Here is a 22,099-nt window from a genome sequence, read left to right as displayed (position 1 = left end):
AAGGCCGCAGTAAAAACTGGTCACGTGGTAAAACAACTTTCGTACCGTTACCATGGCGTTGTTTATCAAAGTCCGTTGCTCATTGGTTCATGAAATCGTCACAGCCAACATAAGAGCAATTATTGGTTGACTCGGCTTCTTATTACGACCAATAGCGAAGCGCGCCTTTTACAAACGGCCAATGTCCAGGAAGTTAACAGCCCTGCTGCCTTTGGCAAAGAACTGAAAGGGGGATCTTTAAATCAGCATAAAGCGCCTGGTAAAACTAATGAATTATTATTACGAATATATTGCAATGGAAATATATGATTGGAATTTCTAAACGAAGTAGTAGAGGCCTCTTTAAATTCCGGATGTTAGTGAAGTATCTAACAACTGGTCGTGTGTAGCGTGTGCTTTAACTTTAGCCTTCTGTTACTCTGGTTAAAGCTAACCTCTTTGTTTGAATGGCATTGTCCTGGTTTAGACTGTGAATAAGTTTACATGCTAACATGTGTTTGCAGTTTTAATTCGTTATTGTCATATCATTTTCATATTATTCCTAAGTAGTTCTTTTACTTATTTGTGATTTAGATCATGTACAGCGGACAATGTTGGCATTTGGTTACATGGTGTTTCATTGACTGTTTCATATCTTAACTTTAAACACACTTAATGTAACGTATTGTGTCAATTTTCGTATTCACCTTGTTAAACCCTGAGCATCGTTTTTATAGTTTTGCTTCTTGCTCCACCAGTTGTTTCCATCTTCAGCTCTCGCGTCCTCCAGTCACCATGGACTCCTCTCCAGTCCTTCGTCAGCAAAGTCAGAACAAAATCCGCTGCGACTTTCAGAGGCAAGTATTTTAATAAATTAGAGCCACTCTTATGTACTTTTTCTCTACGTGTCTGTACTGAATCATATTACTTTACTCTCCCAAACTGTATTTGTGGTATCTAAAGAAACTGAAAACTTTTTCCTAAAAACATTTTTTTTTCTCCTAAAGACGATGTCCTTGCAGCAGCAGCCCATAAAAATAGGTTGATCTTGTCTGAACACACAAAGTTAATTTGATTATTTATATATAACATTCCCTACAGTTTTGCCCAAAGATTCAATTTGAGACTGATCTACTTTTCATGCAGTCTGAACAAAGACATGGGTATTGTAGAAGCACTAACAAGTAAACTTAACACTTAAAAACTTTTTTTTTAATTTTTTGTCAACACAGAATGAAGAATGAGCAGAACAAAAAACAAGCTGAACCAAAGCTTTTCAAACTCCTGCCTTCACCCTGCCTTTCTGACAAAGACGGAGAGAACAAAGATGCAGCAGAATCGTGTCGGAGGCCACCTTTGCAACTAGGTGTAAGCAGGCTCCCAGTACTCGCAAAGTCTCTCCATCTTCAGACACCTTCTGACTTCAACCAGTCCCACCTCAGGTGGGAAGAGAAAGCTTTGTCTGTAAGTGCCTCTTTCATATCCTTTAGCTCAAAAGAAATTAATTTTATGTACTTAGATTATCCTTGTGTAATACTTTATTAATTTCCCTGTAGGGGAAAGCTAAGAAGAAAAAGCCAAACACCCGACCTTTACCTTTCAACCTGTCCCAGCCGAAAAACACAAAATGGACTGCTGAAAATCGACAGCCCTTACCTGCTCCACAATCAAGGACTCATGCAGTTAAATCTGAAAACAAACATTGTAATGCAAAACCTCCTAAACGTCCAGCTGCGCTGAGCAGCAAAGGGGATTCAACTAAAGTTATAGGGAAGTTTCAGGGAAAGACCCCTGAAAAAGTATCCCAGCTGTTGGGACAGTCTGGTCCATTCAACGCATCAAAAACTTTGTCCAATCCTCAGTCATCTGTTGCTAGTGGCACAATGCATCAGAATAAAGCTGCTTCCTCTGTGCAGCCTGCTGTTAGTGCAGAGATCTGTTTGGATAACATGAACCTGCTCAGTCTCAAAGATGCATCCAAGATATCAAATGCAGGTCAGACTGCACAACCAACCATGCAGGGGAATCCTTCAAAAGCTTTAAATGGTATGTGTGAGGTTTTCTCTACTATTTAACAGTTCACTTTCATTTATGCTTTGCTTAAGTGATGTCTCACTGATACTTTTGGATGAATGTGTGCATCTTTTGCATTGAGATGATTCAAAGTACACAATTAAGATTCAGCCTTTTCTTTTCCTTTTATTTTACCTGCAGTATCTTAAGTTTATGTAATCTTGATATTGTCATAATTATCAGTGAAATTTGGCAAGTTTGACATGTTTCTTAGTTGTTTTTCTCACAAAGTGGAGAACTTCCAGCCAGACCATGCAGCTTTGCTCAGCATCCTTCGGAACGAGGGAGTAGGTATCATGGGTCGAATATCTGCAACTTCACAATCCAAAGCATACAACTATCTGGTGAGTTAGTTTCATCAGATGTGTAATAGCACCTTGTTTTGGTATTTGTATTTACTGAAGTTTTTTTTTTTCTGTTAAGTGTTTTTAGTATGTAGGAATGTCAGCGTCACACATTTTACAAACCCTTTTGTTTGCAGCCTCAGCGAGTGTCTGTCATGAAGAATCAACAAAAAGCTGGATCCACTACAGGTCAGCAGTGCGCAAGAGAAATGGTTGAGTTGTGAGTTTTTGCAAATTGTAAGTTTCCAGTTAGATGGCAGAGACTGGGCCCTTCTTTATCAACAATGCTTACAGATCTGTGCGTATTTAGTGTGGAATTTACGATCTTGTACTTAGAAATGATCTGATAAGTAGGAACAACTTTGACCATGTGTTCACACAGAATCTAGCGTTAGAATAGGAAAACTGCATTATTTTTGCAGGTGTCGCAGTAATACAGACATCCTCGTGCGTTCTTTATGTCATCAAAATAGTTATTACTCAATTATTACCAATTACCAATCGCTTTATTGGTTTAAAAACTTACAAAAGACACCTGTGACAAACACGTGAGCGCTTTCCGACATTGATCTGACGTTATCAAATAGAGCTGGTTTAAAAATGAATCGCTAATCGACTTGAATCGCTTGAAATTTAATCAATTCGATATTGATTAATAAAACTCTTGAGATCGATTTTTATTTATTTATTTGTTAAATATGATTCCCTTTCTGGTGACAACAGTGTCCCTACTCTTGCATGACTTACCAACGCTCGGCGAGATCTTAGCATATGTACACAACTGAAAGGTTGTCTGTGTCGTTTCTGTCTAAAATCAGCTTCTCTCACTGAGATAATGCCAAATTCTGATTTATTTTTAAAATAGTACTTTTAATTTGTTTGATTCTGGACACCTGGCAATAAAAAATTGTAAATGTAAGGCTGGAAAACTAAAAGAAATTTTATAAATATGAAAGACAAATATTTTTGGGTGGATTATATTCACAGCTGTGACAAGGCACCAATATGCCCCAAATCCACTTCTCTCGTTGAGATGATGCCATATTAAGCAAACACTGAATGTTTTGAAAATATGTAGAATGTAAATGTGTCAGATTATTACAGTAATCTAATTACTCCAAGATATTGGAGGCTCATTGTTTTCTAAAAATAGTTATCTGAGAGTGTCTTTAATAATAAAAACTTGTGCTGTTACATAATCTATAAATAAATTAACATCAAATTGGATTTAATCGAAATCTAATCAAATCAGGCTGATGTGAATCGAATTAATCAAGGAAGTTAGCAGTGATATCCAGTCCTATTATGACATGGTTTTTCAAGCTCTGCTCTCCTCAGACAGCTGATCTCTTCGGTGACATCACAGAGTTACTTCTGATCAGATGACAGTTCCCAAAAGAGATCCCGTTAGCTTTCTGCTGTGATTTGGGATCTTAGTTGCAAAGTTATTCCAACTACTATTTCGGTAATTATCCAAGTGGATTTTTGGTCATCTACATGGTGAGGAGATAAGTCAAACATTACCAGACCATCACTGAGCTGCATTACACCAGCCATGATGGATGCAGTCTTACATTTATTTTTCTTAAAATGCAACATCAGACTGAAATCAAATGGGAGTGCTGCAATGATACTGGGAATGTGTGTGTGTGTTTGCGTGTACTTTGTGTCAAATCAAGTCACATTCATCTCTGCAGAAAATTTAAAAGCATCCGAACTTGACCAAAGAGCTTCTCAGAATAAAAATGCAACATCCAGAGTTGGAAGCTCTGTTGGGTTCTGTCCTCCAGATCCAGATACGTCTCATGTGTATGCCTTTTTTTAACAGATATTGGACAATTTAACAATCCAGCAATGGACAGTTTCTGTGAACCTTTGGAGGTGCTGGCAGGCAGACCATAAGTGTACAAGGGTGTTAGTTGGTAGTTGGCGTTAGTTTGGTGTGTACATTATACAAAACTTGACAGAGTTGTGCTTTATTAAAACCAGCTGAAAATGAGCTCTTTGTGCACTTCTTACAGCATCAGTGAAATCAGCCCAGTTCTCACCAGACCCTGCTGCATTGCAAAGTATCCTGGACGAGGGTGTGAAGGACAGAGGGCCTGTGGGAGCAACACCCAAAAATTCGGCCAGTCCATTTGTCAGAGGCACTTCAACATACACTGTATGAGCCAGTCAAGTGTCTTTTTACTTCTGCTCTTCTTCCTTTTTTCATTTTTACAACTGTCTGGTTTTTTGGTTTTTGGGGGGGTTAGTTTACCTGCTTGCTTTTGAAAGTAACTGTGTTGTTCCCCTTTTTAGGCTCAGAGAGTGCCCGTTACAAAAAATTGTGCAGGAACTGTTCATCCAGTTGGTAAGAATTGGTAGTTATCTTCAAGCATCCACTTTTTTTTTTTTTTTTTTTTTAAATCTACCTTGATATTGAGATGATGTGGTTCTTTCCTGTGGTCAGCGGCTCTCAAAGAGACTCCACTGAAGAAATGGACTCCACAGAGGGTCCGAAACACTTTACACCAGCCCATGTCTGCTATGGTCCGTACTTGTGTGTTGAATACTTGCAGTCGGGTTTGCACTTTGCGTTTCATACAGCCACTGCCTTATCTCACCATGCTCTGCTTTCAGAAATGGCATCAGTTGACACAGCAGTCACTATATGGCACTCCTGGAGGTAGGAACTGCAAAAGTAACCTGCAGCTACATCAGGAGGTGAGAACAAGTCAAAATTATAAATGTAAGGCAAAAGAAAAAAGGGCAAAAATAAGAATAAAAAATCAAGTACCAGAGCTGAAAAATGAAGCCAATGCAGAAGAAACTGATTTCTCAGACATCCTGTTAGGGCTCCCCTTTCTGCTAAAATGCCAAAGTTTGCAGCAGAAATGAACACAAAAACTTCACAGCTAATTTTCTCATTTATGCCAACAAATGCTGGTTCATTTTTATAAAATTTAATTAAGATAAAAAAGCAATAAAGAGCAGCATTTTTTTCTTTTTTATTGCATGACCGTGTTGTGACCATCATACAGTGCATTGTTATAAATATCATCTTTGGGCTTTTTAAACTTGTCCTTTGAAAGTCACACCTGGTTCCAGTAACTCCAAATAGAAACAGTAAAATGACTAACTTGATGCTTTCTTAACTGTCTTCTACAAATAAAGTGTCACCATGTCCACAGCAATATTTTTAATAAATCTAAGAAAACAAACATCCAAGAAAAGGGTTTGGAAAGGGAAATGCTGGATTGTCAGTACTGATGTGGCTGTATTTTTCTTTTTACTTTTTTATGAAGCCAGAAATAAACTACACCGATTTTATAATTCAGATTACTTTGTGTGTTAGCAGGATGTCGTCCAGAGATTATTTGATGATCCAAAAGATGAGCAGACTATAAACGTGATGGACCAAGCTCTTCAGGTACAAGCAGAGTCGTCTCCAGTTCAAGCCTCATCTGTATGAAGTGAAATCAAAATGAACTGGGAGATCACTGTTTTCTTTCTTTAACATCTTCAGAATGAAGCTCCCAGTGAAGAAAAGTTGAAGTTGAGCAAAACCAGCAGTGAGGAGGAGGAGAAGGAGCAGAATATGTTACTACAAGCACCACCTAGAGAGTCTGTCATTTTTTTCTCAGTGGGTAAAAAGCAGCTGAGGGTCCAACGTTTTGAGAACCTGGAAAGCGCATCTCATCAGAACCAGCATGGTCCAGTTTCATCAGATCAGGGAAAGGTGCCAACAGCTCACAATGACATTTCTGCTGAGGTTGAACTAAGTCAGATCAATGCTGTTCTGCATCTACACAGAGGTAATGCTGATCCCTCACACCCAATAATAATTCAGTCCTGTTTTTAAAAGTGACGTCAAAATGATTGATTGCAATTAGTCACTTTATTCAAGTGTCTTTCCTTTTGTTACAGGCCTTGCTGCTCCAAAGGCTTATCCAAATCCAGCAGTGGCTATGCTGCGCAAGCGTTTTCCTCCTCTGGAGGAGCTACGTTTGGACGAGGAGGTGGCCTCCTACACCTCTGTGTCTGTCCCAGACGCTCCCGGGTTCGCTCCCCCTCTGCCTCGCTGTGGAAACCCGCTGGCTTCCATCTTGCACTTTGAAGAGTCTAATGTGAGTACGCAGCTGATGCGATTGCATGCAATGTTTTATTGTTTGTTTTTTTTTCTTTCTTTCCTTTTTTAAACAAAGAGTGCAAAGTAAAAGCGGTTCTCCAGCTATTTTTATTTCTTATTATTTCTCAGTAAATCAACCATGGTTAAATTTTAAAAAGGCAATAAACTGGCCACTGAATTATGAAATTATGGGTCACCTATGATACAAAATTTTGCTCCTTTTTAGTCTTCCCTCCTTTGTGTCAGAAAAACAAATTGTAATAGGAAAGTTTGATGAAAAGTTTTCTGCAAAATTCAGCCACCATCACTAAATGTCATCCACTAAATGTTCTGACAGGCCAGTGGCCAACGTTGCACTGATTAGAACCAAGTTTATTTTTATCAGCAGCATTCAGAGAAATGATGTGATTTACATACTTACACACTATGATTTCCTGTTTGTACTGGGCTTTATGTACAGACTACAAATCTCTCAATTTAGACTAAAAATAAGCAAAACAATGTTAAAACGCACATTGACCTTAAAATGCTGCAAACATACATAAAAGTAAACTTTTAAATGGTCTCTGCTCAAATTAAACAGAAGTTTATCTCCATTTTGTTTTCCAGAGATTTCTTCCAATTGGCTTTGATCTCTCCGCTGGTCCTTTGTCTTTGCACGGCTCTCCACTGCACCAGAGATGATTTGCACTACATTTACATCTTCATTTAGTTTTACTGAACTGTGAAAAGCTAATCTTTGTATTGACTAGAAAAGTAATGCTTGTCTAACACTGTCACTTACGTAGATTTATTTTTTTTCAAGTTTTTAAAGACTTTTTGATCTTTTAGTTACAACAGTGGTATAAATAAGGTTTGGAGCTTTGCAGCTTTTTAACAAACCAGATGTGGACTGAAAATATTAGTGTATGTATAGTGTTTATAATAAATGTATATTACTGATGGTCTTGTATGAATTCTTTTAACATTACCAGTTGTGCCAAAAAAAAAAAAAAAAAATTTCCCTCTGAGATGAAGCTGCTACTCCTCCTCCTCCTCGCATTATGGCAAACTGTTTAATGTTTCAAAGGGACTAAAACTACAAATGGATTTTTTTTTTTTTTTTTTCAAATTGTTTTAAACATGAGTAATCATGTAATGTGTCAAGTAAACACTTGAACACTTTTCAATCAAAACCTGCATTTCTGTTTTCTGTACATTAAAGATGTGTAGCGTTGATTTTTCACAATATTTTATCACATTACCATAGAACTGAGCTAAAAGTCCTAATAAAATTTTGTTATCAGGAATACGACTGCCTTTTGTTTTTAATCAAATTTTTTGATGTGTCATACATAAGTTAACACAGTTCAACCATGTTAAATAAATGTATGTGCATTTTATTTGACATGGGGAACTGTGTGTAATACACTGCTCAAAAAAAATAAAGGGAACACTAAAATAACACATCCTAGATCTGAATGAATGAAATATTCTTATTAAACACTTTGTTCTTTACATAGTTGAAAGTGCTGACAACAAAATCACACAAAACTTATCAATGGAATTTGAATTTATTAACCCATGGAGGTCTGGATTTGGAGTCACACTCAAAATTAAAGTGGAAAAACACACTACAGGCTGATCCAACTTTGATGTAATGTCCTTAAAACAAGTCAAAATGAGGCTCAGTTGTGTGTTTGGCCTCCATGTGCCTGTATGACTACCCTACAACGCCTAGGCATGCTCCTGATGAGGTGGTAGATGGTCTCATGAGGGATCTCCTCCCAGACCTGTACTAAAGCATCTGCCAACTCCTGGTCTGTGGTGCAACGTGGCGTTGGTGGATGGAGCGAGACATGATGTCTCAGATGTGCTCAAATGGATTCAGGTTTGAGGAACGGGTGGGCCAGTCCATAGCATCAATACTTTCGTCTTGCAGGAACTGCTGACACACTCCAGCCACATGAGGTCTAGCATTGTCTTGCATTAGGAGGAACCCAGGGCCAATCGCACCAGCATATGGTCTCACAAAGGGTCTGAGGATCTCATCTCAGTACCTAATGGCAGTCAGGCTACCTCTGGCAAGTACATGAAGGGCTGTGCGGTCCCCCAAAGAAATGCCACCCCACACCATCACTGACCCACTGCCAAACCGGTCATGCTGGAGGATGTTGCAGGCAGCAGAACGTTCTCCACGGCGTCTCCAGACTCTGTCACATATGTCACATGTGCTCAGTGTGAACTTGCATTCATTTGTGAAGAGCACAGGGCGCCAGTGGTGACGGTGCCAATCTTGGTGTTCTCTGGCAAATGCCAAACGTCCTACACGGTGTTGGGCTGTAAGAACAACCCCTACTTATATATATATATATATATTAGTACATAACACAACACATCTATTTCACGCATATATAATTGAGAAAATTTCTCCAGACCCAGTCAAATTGGCCTTTTTTTTATCATTCAGCTTTACTGTCATTGATGCATAAGAGTTATCAGTCATCAGCTTAACCCACTCGGTAAATGCTGGTCAAGTCTTCCAGTGGCAAGAATGATTGTAGCTGCTGTGACTACAGCTGTCTTAACAAGCCAAAAGTGTTAGTCATTATACCTTAAAACATAAAAAGAAAAATTTCTTCTTAAGCCAAGAATAAATAATGGTTTCAACTTATGTGTTTAGCTTTCTGGACTTTTCTGTTCAAATTTGTATCTATTTTGACCAGTCATACAGTAAAACCACTGACAGCAGCTGTTTCAGGACTCCAGCCAGTAAATCCTGAGGTTGTCTGTAATGTTCTTTCCACTTTCATGAACTCCTGCAGAGGACGGATTATGTGATACGAGATATGTCTTGCATTCCACAGATTGCCTCTGAGCCAGCCTGGAGTTCAAGCCTTTTTCTGGAGCATGTAACATGGTAAAGATATAGTGTCAGCTTCCTGTTAAATCATGTGACACTATCCAGTTGAGAGGAGATGTATTATTACACAGTGTTCTGTATGTGACAGGGATACCCTGCAGCTCAATCAGGGTAAATTCTTTCTTTCTCTCATTTTCTGTAAATATAGAGGGTTCTTATATCTTTTATATATTTTTATATCTTTGTTTTTACCTATATGTGTGTGCCTGTTATATTTCTATTTTCTTATTTATGTGTACTTAAGCAAGAGACTCCTCAAAATATGTTATGCTTGCATAATGACAATAAAGATATTGAATCTTGAATCAGTTTAATTCTGACTGACATTTTAAATGAGAACAAAGGCATTCATATGACCTGTGTCAGTGGTCCCCAACCCTGGTCCTTTAGATGTCTTCCAGCTGCAACACAGCTGATTCACATTAAATGAATCTGACTGCACAAGTCTGCTAATGAGCCATTATTTAGAGTTAGGTGTGTTGGAGCAGGGAAACAATGAAAGTCTGCAGGACGGTGAGCGTCCAAAGCATTAACACCCATATATTAAAAACTATTATCTTCATTTCGGTGTTTTTTTTTTTTTATTATTATTATTTATTATTCCTTTGAAGGCAAGCAGAAGTAGAAGTGATTCTTCTGCTCTGTGTATTCAAGTCATTACCTTGTTAGAGGACCTTTTGGCATTCTTCTACAGAAGTAATGTTTGCCTTTTTTTTATTGAAAACCACATCAAAGCAGCAAACATCTGCCGTTAGACTGCCACCTGCATATTTAACTGTAGACTTGTCATAGCAGGCATTTTGATCACTCACAATAAGGAAAGCGCAAATGTGTTGATGACAGCTTTATTTACTCAGACTACAAGATATGACAGAAGCAAGACCTCAAACATTTGGGATGCAGCCATCATTAATACACTTCTGCTTCTCTAAGAAATGTCAAGATGTTTTCTATGATGATCTGCAGTGTTTTTAGGTTGCAACATCTGTAATAGGACATCTTCCACGCATCAGTCCACACGTATTCTCAAACAAGTTTTGTTTGGTTGCCAAGTTGAGTTAATCAAAAATTCAGATGGACTGTAATGCTCTCTGTGGCATTCGTTTTGCCAGTTTCCAGCAGAAGACGTTTCTGTTAAGCATCTTTCTGAAGATCGAGTCCTAATATTTTTTAAGGTGAGAAAGGCATCAAGTTTTTTGGGTTATGTTTTGCTGAATCATGGCAGCTTTTGGAGGCTTGTTAGTGGTTGATCACTTCTGTATTTGCAGGTAATGTCACAGTGTAAATCTGTGGACTGTTCCTTTTGATTTTGACATGTGCTGCTCATCTTTTAACCGTCTTTTAAAAATGGTGTATTTAAGTGATTAGACTGATTGGGCAGGGCTGGAAGTAATTAGGCCTGAGTGTTTCCAGTTGCAGTCATTCACCTACACAGTTTGGGGAACTTCTAGAGCGAACAGTTTTTCCACAGCAGCATATCAACTAGAAAAAAAAACAAAAAAAACAAAACAAAAAAAACCTTTAATCCAAGATGCTTTCACTCCTGGTGCACTGGTGTTTGTTCATCATATTTCGCTGTAACTGCAGGTGATTCCTGGGCCTGATTATATATAGTAGAGCTGTGTGAGTAGGTGTGTGAGTGGTGGAGGTCTTAGTGGGAGGGGGCAAGAGCTGGAACAGTAGTCTATAAAGGCTTTGCCCTCCCTCATGACTCCCCCTGAGAAGCAGAAAGTAAAGGAAAGCGCTCTGTACTCTCTCCTTCCTCTTTCCCCCCTCTTCAAGGACACCTGTGTTGTCTAGACATGTCCAAGGATCTCCATCCAACCATGGATCCCACAAAGATGGGAATTGGACGGTCCATTGCTGTGCTGACGTCAGGAGGAGATGCCCAAGGTAAGCAGAGGATGAAGCTTTGTTTTTTCAGTCACATTTTTATTGCAGATTATTAAGACACAAAACAAGTTCTGATGAAGGGGCAAAGTCAGCTGGATAGCATCTTAATCCCTGCTGAAGGTCAGAGAGCAACAATAAATCCCAACAGGCTCTACCAGTCTGTTTTATGGAGGTAAATAAAGGGTCCTGGTAAAGATTTGACTGCATGACATGTTAAGGTCATAACGGGACTTTTCCAAGATGTCAGAGTGGCACAAGTGAGAACCACCTATCAGACTTTGATGGATGTTTGTCTGTAAATCTTATTTAAAGTCAAGAGCATGCATGAGGAATTACATCTTTAGACTTGTGACATTTTGCTTCCACCAGCTCGTTTCCCTCACATTTCTGAGCAATCTTTTTGTGTTGACCTGTTTCTTTAGCCCTCACATCTTCCCTTAATTTACCTCTTTAGGGCTAATTTTAGTTGTACTGACCTTTTTCTGGTATGGAGGAAAGAAGTGCCCACCCACCCACAGCTGCTGTCTAGTGAAACAAGAGCTGCAGCATGCCAGCTTGTCACAACACAAACTCCCACCGTGGCCTTTAGTGTACTGACATCCGGGGTGAGATGGCAAACAAGACATAGACCTAACTTTGATCCTGTTCTTTCGAAATGGTTATTTTTGTCTCATCTAGTGCCAACTTGCAGGCTAAGTCACTTAAAGGTCAAAATGGTGCTCAAAGTTTATAGTTGATATCTAAAAGGAAATACTAAAGTGACCTGTATTATGTTTAGTCATCACAGGCAATGTTTGTATCTCTCAGGTATGAACGCTGCAGTAAGAGCCACAGTAAGAGTTGGTCTCTATACTGGAGCCAAAGTCTACTTTGTTCATGAGGTATGGGCTGGATACAGGTGTAACTGTACATCAACTCACCATAGTATCACATGCAAAACCCACCAGCCACTGAGGAATATATAAATGGTGAAAGCAAACTTTGTATTTGTGCTGTAGGGTTACCAGGGCCTGGTGGATGGAGGAGAAAACATTCGCCCTGCCACCTGGGAAAGTGTGTCAATGATGCTTCAACTGGTGAGTGACATGCAGCTTAACAGACTCGTTCAGAGCAAAAAAGCCTCCAAACATCTCCTCACCTGTCCTCAGTCAAAATGATCCCCACATGATGATGTCATGCTGCTCATGTATGATGTAATAACTCTCCTCGCTATCAGCATACCAAAATAACAACAAACCAAGATGCACAACAGCCAACATTCAGACGTTGTTCATTATAATTTATAAAACGATTAAGATCCCCATGTGATCAGACGCAATTCTACCAAACAGCTTCAACAAGAGTCATATATTGTTTTTGTGTTGTCCATCAGCTCAAGTTATGTTGTTTTTAAAGGGATCAGTCTAATCAATTAAAAAGGAAAAGGTGTATGGTCAGATATGTAGCTTTCATTTTATTTATGTTATTATGGTAGATATTAGTTCTAAGTAACCAATATTTGCAAGTGAGAGTTTCTGATGCCTCTATTTACATTTGTTTGTATACAAAGTGGCAGGGGTAAGACCGAGATAGTGCTTTCAGTCACAGCTTTCCTTTGTGTGGACTTAACAGCTCCGTTACACATACGCCTCACTTCCTGAAGCACTTCAGTCAGAGAGCCCTGAAGGCAAACTTCTCTGAGTGCAGGGTCGGGTGTAAATGGCCAAATAGCTGCTTTGTGACTGTTCTCACCCATGTGCAAACGGATCATCTGTTTCTTTTATTGAGTGAGATTTCAATGGTCAAAATCTTTTGGGAAAATCAGTGTTTCGAGCTGTACTCGTCAGTCTTGGACCAGAGCAGTATTAAACAGAAAGGATAGGTAAGTTTAGTCTCCAGTGAGTTAAAGTATGTTATGAAATTTTACCACTTTTTCTTTGTCAGAGGTGTGTATCATCCCATATGTCTGGTTCAGTTTATCCATGTTTTGATATTCAAAGGAAATTCTCTGCTGTTGCTTTAAGAAAACGAAAGTGAGTGTAATCAATTAATTAGAACTAATTATTTAGAAAGAAAATATAGCAAAAATGTTATCAGTGTGAATCAAATGAAACTTTTTCTTTTTAGCAGAGACATATGGAGTCAGGGAACGTTGTGGCTTTAACACTTGGCCTAAATATAGAAAAACATCCCACTCTTGTTGAACCGACCCTTTAACCACACCACTTGGAGTTTTCAGCTTCCTCCAAGCCTCAGAGGCTTTGATAACTTGATACTCAGATTTTAAAGTGATGACATTTAATGGCCACATCTGCCCTCTAAGGGATGGAGGAGATTAAATAAGACTGAAGCTCATAAGTCACATTTCTATCATCCCTGTTGTCTAAATAAAGCTGCCTGGCAGCAGAGGATGCATAGCATGAACTTGGGTTGCTAAGTCGGCATGGACTATAGCAACTTCTAACATTGGCCAATAGTATCATTCCCACTTATCCACAGATGATGTGACGTCACATGATTTGAATTTGAGGTTGATTAATTAGTTTTTGTACACATTGCTGGTTATATAAGCACAAATCTTTTTCGATAAGCTTGTTTTCCTTCACAGCCTTAAAGTTCCTCCTCTCTATTTTAGGGTGGAACTGTCATCGGCAGCGCTCGCTGTAAAGACTTCAGATCCAGGGAGGGTCGAATGAAGGCAGCCTGCAACTTGGTGAAGCTGGGCATCACCAACCTTTGTGTGATCGGAGGTGACGGCAGTCTGACTGGAGCCAATGAGTTCAGGACTGAATGGAGCAGCCTGCTGGTCGACCTGGTCCGAGCTGGTAAAGAAATGGGCTGAAAGAGGCCTGTTTGTAAATCTGTAAAATGTTTCAGCTCTTTCTTTCCAGCAGTCTCAATCTGTCCTTGGTCTTCAGATACTCTTTTCTAATCCATAGCTTATTAAAAAGAGGGAAGATATGATGAAAATTAACAACCTCTGCTGTTAGAACAGCTTTAAAAGTACTGATCATATACAGTCACATGGAAAAAAGTTCATCCTCCCTTAACTATAAGGTTTTATGTATCAGGACAAAAGTTATCTGGTTTTTGCAAGATATTAAAAAACTATGTAAATACAATTTTAGATGAACAATACATTTAAAAGATATCTCAAAAATACATTAAGACAATACATCTTTGATTATTTAGCAAAAATGCAGAGTGTGAAAACTAAGGCCAACCTCACTGCTTTGAAAGGAATTAACAACACAAGAAGAGGTTGCTGCTAATCAGATGCACTTCCAAACCATTTAGAGTCCATTTTCCTAATTTGAGAGCGATTACTCACAAGTGAGAAACTTTCAAGAGAATATAAAACTTTGCATTCTTCTCAAGAGTGGACATCCCAACAAGTTCACATTAGGGCCAGTCTGCATAATCTTCAGAGAAACTGCAGAAAACTTAAAGCTACATCTCAAACTACAGCGTGTTAAATGTTAAATTAAGGGACAGTTAAATTAGAAAAAGACTAAATAAATATGGCTTGTTTTTAAGAGGTGACAGAAGAAAATCTCTCCTCTCTTAGAACACATCTGAGCTAACCCCAAGACCTCTGGAACAAGGTCACTTTTGACAAACGTGACCAAAATGAAGATTTTTTTAGTCATGATGCACAACACCACTTTTAGAGAAACTTAAACACAGCATATCGACACAAACAGCTCATACTAACTTTCATGCATGCAGGTGGAAAAGAGAGGATTTGGATTTGTTTTGCAGCCATATGACCATGGCACTTTCCAGTCAATCATAAACTCCTACGTATACCGAAGTGTTCAGTCAGTTGTGAGACCATCTGTCCAACAGCTGAAGCTTGGCTGAAATTAGGTCAATAGAACAATGACCCCAATTACACCAACGAATCTACAGCAGAATAATGGAGCAAATATTACAGGTAATATTACAGAGGAAGAAGCCAAGAAATCATCCCATCTGAACATCGTCGGCATGGTCGGCTCCATCGACAACGACTTCTGTGGCACTGACATGACCATTGGGACTGACTCCGCCTTACACCGCATCATCGAGGTGGTAGACGCCATCACCACAACTGCACAGAGGTCAGTGAATGCTGAACCACCCTTCCTGTACATGCACATAAAAAATTATTTAATTAATTCCAAAAGAGTGAAAAACAGACTGTTTAGTTTAATTGGTTGATTGTGAACTTGCACAGGTAGGAAATCAGAAGAAAAGTATGATATTTCAGATGGGGAAGAAGGAAAAAATGCAATATCATCAGCCCATGGTACTGGTGGCAGAAAAAGCTCTCGCCTGATGTAGTAAAGGGAAAAAAACTTTTAGGATTTACTCATTTATAGTATGCTCTGAGTGTATATGAAGAATCTCCAGGTACATCAATGTGATTTTTGTCTGTTCATCCACAGCCATCAGAGGACATTCATTCTGGAAGTGATGGGTAGACACTGTGGGTCAGTACCTTTCTCATCTGTTTGTAGGTGTCACTGGTTTTAATGAAATAGTTGGAAGCAAAATATTTAGCTTTTTTCCCTATCTTTTTTTTTTCTTTTCTTTTTCTTTAAATTACAAGAACTTGCATAATTTGACACAATGAAGCAGAATTTCAGCATAAAAAGACAACTTATTTCTTCTGTTGTAGTTCCTGACATGTTGAGTTTGTTCCTTGGGGCCAACATATTTAGATCTGCATAACAGTGTATTATCATAGGAAGAAATATAGTAATTTAAGCCAGAATAGGGTATGGATCCTGCTGTTAATGGTTGTGTTTTGCTTGTGTGTGGGTGCAGGTACCTGGCCTTGGTGACGGCTCTAGCCTGTGGTGCTGACTGGGTCTTCATTCCAGAGATGCCACCAGATGAGGGCTGGGAGGACCACTTATGCAGGAGGCTAACAGACGTGAGTTTGCCTTTATTTGCAGAAAGCCAACTTTCTCTTTCTCTTTACCCATACCAGTAAGAATGCATTATTATATGTTAATTTCCTTTTGCTTGTTCTTTAGCAAAGAGCCAGAGGTTCCCGTCTGAATGTGATCATTGTGGCAGAGGGAGCCATTTCCAGAGACGGCAAACCAATTACATCTGACCAAATCAAAAAGGCAAGCTCAACTTTACATAGTCAAAGGTGTGAAGTGTTGTTCTGAGTGTCATAATGTCTAACAAACTGGATTAATTTGTTTCCAGTTAGTGACTGACAGACTGGGCTTTGACACTCGCACCACTGTTCTTGGTCATGTTCAAAGAGGAGGAACGCCCTCGGCCTTCGACAGAATCCTGGTGACTATCGCAATGAAACAGCAAAAATAAAGTATGCAAATCTACCTCTTCTTATCCTCTTACATGCCTGCTGATCTGGAAGGTGTCTGTGTGTCATGCAGGGCAGCAGGATGGGTGTGGAAGCAGTGATGGCATTGCTAGAGGCCACTCCAGACACCCCTGCCTGTGTGGTCAGCCTGTCTGGGAATCAGGCAGTCAGATTACCGCTTATGGAGTGTGTGCAAGTGGTATGTCAAGAGTATTATCCCCTAATGTGCTTTCTGAGTGTTTTACCCTATTAAGAGACATGCAAAAATGTTTCCTTGTCTCTTTTTGTTGTGCAGACCAAAGATGTGACTGCTGCCATGTCTCAGGGCAAATTTGAAGAAGCAATCAAACTCAGAGGAAAGTATGTATCATCATGTCAAATGTCAGCTGGTTCATATTAAAGTCAATCTTTCACTTTCTCAGGTATGCAAGCCGATAAAACAGGAAGAGTTTGTTTTAGGCTTATTTAATGTTCTTATTTTATCTTTGACCACAGCTTTTATAATGAGATTTTTTTTTATCATTTATGACCGTTGAAATTCCCAGTCTTGATGATATTATGGAAGAAAATTAAAGTATTGTAGTAAAAACCTATGACAAAACACAATGTATTTTGATAAAGTATTATGATGAAATATAAGATTGAAAGATTTTTAACTGGTGATATTAATCTTTAACAGTTCGCCACATTTCCAGTTTATCTTGTTTCTAAGTCAACCTGATTTTATGCTTTGCAGAAGTTTTGAGAACAACTGGAACACATACAAGCTGCTGGCTCACATAAATCCTCCAGATGTTAAGGTGAGTGCCAACCTTTTTATGCACCAAACTCTGAGTACTGATCAGAAATGATTAATGATGACGTTTGACATTTACACCTGACGCCTTAGCTGTCTATCTCAATGGCAGAGCAACATCAATGTGGCTATAATGAACATTGGAGCTCCGTGCGCCGGCATGAATGCTGCAGTCCGTTCAGCAGTCAGAATGGGCATCATCCAGGGTCACAACATATTGGCTGTTCATGATGGCTTTGATGGTCTGGCTCATGGACAGGTACCTGCACTTTTCCATCTTTTTTCCAGACATGGTTTTGTGCAAAGATTTGGGACAAAATGACCTTTAATTTCTAGAAAAGTCTTTGTCTTTGAAATGTTATATCATTGCTTTTATGATAACTGTCAAAATGACAGATGGTACAGAAAATAATCATTGGACAAGAACTTGCTTTGACTGTTTAGCTAATACAGGGTCAGTAATGATATAAACATGCTTAAGGAGAGTACAGGATGTAAGTTGAATCAGAATTGGAGCCATAGATGCACAGATGCTTTCAAAAGGCAAAAAATAAAAGTAAGAACAGCACAGTGTCCTGTATCTATAGTCTAAACGTAATCTATAAAATATATAATTAAGCATGCACTGCTTCCTTACTTTAACGTACTGAGCACAACTAGAGTTCTGTGCACCGATAAGGCTATACTAATGACACTAAGAGTTTAGAGTTTTATTTTATAAAACCAGAATTTTTACTTTTCAAAAAAGACATTTACAAAAATATTTTTCTTTATATTGTATCCTCTATACATGTACTCTGAAATGTGTCTTTCTTGTTTACTAATAACTAGTTTAGATTTCGTTACCTAACATTTTAAGATTTGTTATTTTGGTTGTGTTCAGGTTGAGCCTATCACCTGGACTTCAGTGACTGGCTGGACTGGAAAAGGAGGGTCGATGTTGGGCACCAAGAGGTTTTTATTGTTTTATATTGTATTTAGGTTCTTATTTCAGTTTTAATTTTTATTTGATTTTCCTCTGTGTTTCATTCAGAACTCTTCCAGGCAAAATGTTGGAAGAAATCAGCCAGAATATTGCAAGGTTCAACATCCATGCTTTGGTGATCATTGGTGGATTTGAGGTCAGACAGTTTCTCTCCTTTTTAATGTTTTAAATCTTGATACTTTCTGCCTTTACACAAACAATTGAGGCTTCCTCTGTTCCTCTGCTGCAGGCCTATGTCGGAGGCCTGGAGCTAGTTCAGGCAAGAGAGAAATACGAAGAGATGTGCATTCCTATGGTGGTCATTCCTGCCACCGTGTCCAACAACGTCCCCGGCTCTGACTTCAGCATTGGTGCTGACACTGCTCTGAACACCATCACCTCCGTTAGTGGCTAAACAGCAAGTACACGTAGACACACACTGGAAAAACAAAGTTTGACACATTTCTATTTTTTCCTCTCTGCAGACCTGTGACAGAATCAAACAGTCTGCAGCTGGAACGAAGCGCCGCGTGTTCATTGTAGAAACTATGGGCGGATACTGCGGCTACTTGGCCACCATGGCGGGGCTGGCTGCTGGAGCTGATGCTGCCTACATCTTTGAGGAAAAATTCAACATCAGAGATTTGGAGGTGAACTGAGGGCTTGCCTCTAAAATAGTTTTCAGTTTTGCATCATAATGCACGTCAGTCTTACTGACTTGAAAGAAAGAATGAAGGAATCCTGCCCATTCTTGAAATATTCACAAGAAAAAATGCATACAAGCAAATAATTTACTGTATTTTATGTAAATTCTGAAAGTTCAGTTTGCTGGATCTTTTTATGTTTGCTGTCCAATTGTTAATACTAAAACCTTCTTGCTAAATGAGCAACATGTTTTGTGTATATGTGAAACTGGCCTACAGACGAACGTAGAGCATCTTCTGCAGAAGATGAAGACAACAGTGAAGAGAGGTTTGATTCTAAGGTAGTTTTCTTTTTCCTCTGGTAAACAGAAGAATTACAATGCTGCAAAGATTATTGAAGAAAAATGCTCAGATACCAGCATTCTGGAGTAGTTGTGATGTTATTGATAATGCTAATTGCCTTCTGATACTATCACCATTCAAAATATCTACTATGAAAGGGCCCTTACTACATCTAATAACTATAACAGCTCAATTTCCTTCAAGATGACCGTAGAATAATGTCTGACTCTTCATTCTACAAAAGGAATGAAAATTGCAATTCCAACTACACCACTGATTTAATCTTCAACCTGTACTCAGAGGAGGGCAAAGGAATCTTCGACTGCCGTAAGAACGTCCTGGGACACATGCAGCAGGTGTGTGGAAAAGCACTGGGAGTATATTTATATTCTGCATTGTGCTGCAATTACCTGTTTGTCCTCTAACCACTGCAGGGTGGCACTCCAACACCCTTTGACAGGAACTTTGGCACAAAGATGGGTGCCAAGTCTGTTCTGTGGCTGACTGAGAAGCTCAAAGAGTGCTATAGACATGGTACGTGCTCTCAAAACCAAACTCTTCAGCACATTTGTTGGAATGAACTGATTAGCTGTAGCATTAAAACCAAAGATGGGTGAGGTGAAGTGGGGCTTTGAGGGACAGGTTTTGCTGGAGGACTGGTCCATGTGGTCTGATTGTATGAACATGCTTTGGTAACACAAATGACATGCTAATAAACAGAGTAATTGCACTGGTATTCCATTTTATCAATGGGCTCTAGCAACGGGATAACATGCCTGTGCCATACGGCAGGAACATGACAAAAAGCCAAGATATAAAGAAAAGTCAATGTAGATTAAAAGTAAAATCAAGTCTCTACAAAAATCCCCAGAATAAAATCAGCTCAAGCATTTGTGGCATCTTCTTTAATAACAATCTACCGAGGCCCACTGCTTCAAAGGTCAAACAATCTGCCGCCAATGTCTTCACAAAGAACTAGAGCTGCTTTGACAGCAAAAGTGGGTCTCAAAGAAGGCAGGTGGTTGTAATATCATGACTGATCAGAGCATAGTACCAACATTAAGCAATGGAAGTACTGTTACTATAGGTATGTCCATTTGACTCCATTGATTATTATATTCTATAACATATTTGACTATGTAGATGGATAATTTTTCTTATCACTCTGCAACAGAGATTTAAACATTTTAATTTCTATGTTTTTTTTTTTTTTGTTTTTTTTTTTAGGTCGCATCTTTGCTAACACACCAGACTCGGCCTGTGTTCTGGGCATGAGGAAGAGGGCACTCACTTTCCAGCCTCTTGCTGAGTTAAAAGCAGACACAGATTTTGAGTAAGCTGCACATCCACCCAGCGGCAGACTATTCTAAGTAGAGCTTAGAGTATGAAGGAAAGTAACTGATCCCCTCTCTGTTTAATGCAGGCACCGTATCCCAAAGTCACAGTGGTGGCTAAAAATCAGGCCCATCATGAAGATCTTGGCCAAGTATGACATCAAACTGGACACATCTGAGCATGCTGACATGGAGCATATCATCAACAAGAGGGGTTCTCACAGAAAGTAAATGTCTGCAGCCTTATGAGAACCATCATGGCCAGTCAGGGGGCATTTTCTCTGTTCCATTACTAAATTATTTTACATTTCCAACAACTTGTCTTTGCAACTTGATAAAAGATTTGCTGTCGCTTTTTCCTTTCCTAAATCTTTTCTGTCTCGTAGAAACTCAGTATTTGCAACTATTTAAACAACTTCAGTTGTCTTCAAGAAACTGATTAAAGACATATTTAAAAGAAAATGTTGAATTGTTGGTTTCATGGAGCAGATTTATATTTTATTCTGGAGATTATAAAGAACACTTAATTAAACTACTACAGTTTTACATGACCTAACCATAAGTGGATTGCTATGATTTGGTTCATGTGACAGCCAAAAAAGAAGATGTAGTGTTCAATGATTTTAAACATCTTTTTCTGTTGTACTGATCTGATTTTAACAATCTATATGGAGAATTAAAGCATTAAAAGTAATAACTTCTCTTGTATAAATGCAACCTGTAGCTATTTCTGAAATTTGCTAAGTGGAATGCATTTAATGAACCATACTGTATCACCATGACTTGGTGAAAAGACAATGTTACTCCAAATCTTTTCTCAGTGAGTAAATCAGTTGAATTTTTAAACCATGCCTGACTTAAACACACTTTGATGTAACACATGGTACAGAAAACAGTTATGTCATATATTTAAATAAAAACGTATAGCAGGTATTAAAAAAGATTATAGGTAGATGAAAAACGTAGTGTTCTGGGCCAAACATACAAGTTATATGACACCCAGAATTTGTTTCACAGTAACAAATTCTGGGTGCCTTTGTCTTGATAGGGATGGTTAGCAGTTGAGGCATTGTTATCCACCACCAGTGATCTACTGCTGGCTTTCAGTGTTTTCAGTTCTTATCATTGATTCTTGATTACATCTCAAGTTGGGCAGAAACAATGAAGAAACAGATTACATCACAAGTCTCCCTTTCTTTTGTTTCAACAACCAGGTTGAGGTCAGAGAGCACAAACCAAACCTGCAGCTAATCACTAAGCTCTCTTTTTAAGTGTCATCTGGGTATCAATTCCAACTAAATGTATGTGCAGTCAACTTTAGAAAAAAAAAAGGAAATTTCTCTAAAAGAAAGGGAAACAATTATTCTTCCAGTAACTACAGTGAAAAATAATAAAGCATGTATCTATACATG

General features: G+C 38.8%; 1 protein-coding gene across 3 annotated transcripts; it reads left to right on the top strand.

The window, feature by feature from the left end:
* Window positions 1-160: 160 nt before the first annotated feature.
* On the top strand, window positions 161-21,144 carry LOC121652238 (ATP-dependent 6-phosphofructokinase, muscle type-like). 3 transcript variants are annotated; one of them, XM_042004901.1, is made up of 23 exons: window positions 6,439-6,505; window positions 11,192-11,302; window positions 12,110-12,183; window positions 12,301-12,378; window positions 13,917-14,106; window positions 15,219-15,384; window positions 15,712-15,756; window positions 16,094-16,202; window positions 16,306-16,401; window positions 16,487-16,579; window positions 16,681-16,806; window positions 16,903-16,967; window positions 17,344-17,407; window positions 17,516-17,662; window positions 18,287-18,357; window positions 18,437-18,524; window positions 18,618-18,770; window positions 18,853-19,017; window positions 19,291-19,352; window positions 19,598-19,709; window positions 19,788-19,887; window positions 20,581-20,686; window positions 20,777-21,144. In XM_042004901.1, the coding sequence occupies exons 2-23, from the start codon at window positions 11,212-11,214 to the stop codon at window positions 20,916-20,918; spliced, it is 2,343 nt and encodes a 780-aa protein (XP_041860835.1). In that variant the 5' UTR covers window positions 6,439-6,505; window positions 11,192-11,211; the 3' UTR covers window positions 20,919-21,144. The 3 variants fall into 3 exon arrangements, with proteins under 3 accessions (XP_041860837.1, XP_041860836.1, XP_041860835.1); XM_042004903.1 differs by lacking the exons at window positions 11,192-11,302; window positions 12,110-12,183; window positions 12,301-12,378; ... (17 more) ...; window positions 20,581-20,686; window positions 20,777-21,144 and adding exons at window positions 161-259; window positions 738-836; window positions 1,212-1,443; ... (8 more) ...; window positions 5,905-6,193; window positions 7,117-7,566 and having other exon boundaries at window positions 6,306-6,505; XM_042004902.1 differs by lacking the exons at window positions 11,192-11,302; window positions 12,110-12,183; window positions 12,301-12,378; ... (17 more) ...; window positions 20,581-20,686; window positions 20,777-21,144 and adding exons at window positions 161-259; window positions 738-836; window positions 1,212-1,443; ... (8 more) ...; window positions 5,905-6,193; window positions 7,117-7,566 and having other exon boundaries at window positions 6,306-6,505.
* The last annotated feature ends 955 nt before the right edge of the window (window positions 21,145-22,099 follow it).

This window comes from Melanotaenia boesemani, chromosome 13, assembly GCF_017639745.1.
Source record: "Melanotaenia boesemani isolate fMelBoe1 chromosome 13, fMelBoe1.pri, whole genome shotgun sequence".
NCBI lineage: Eukaryota > Metazoa > Chordata > Actinopteri > Atheriniformes > Melanotaeniidae > Melanotaenia > Melanotaenia boesemani.
Note: the sequence above shows the minus strand (reverse complement) of the source record. Positions and strands in the feature narration are given on the sequence as shown.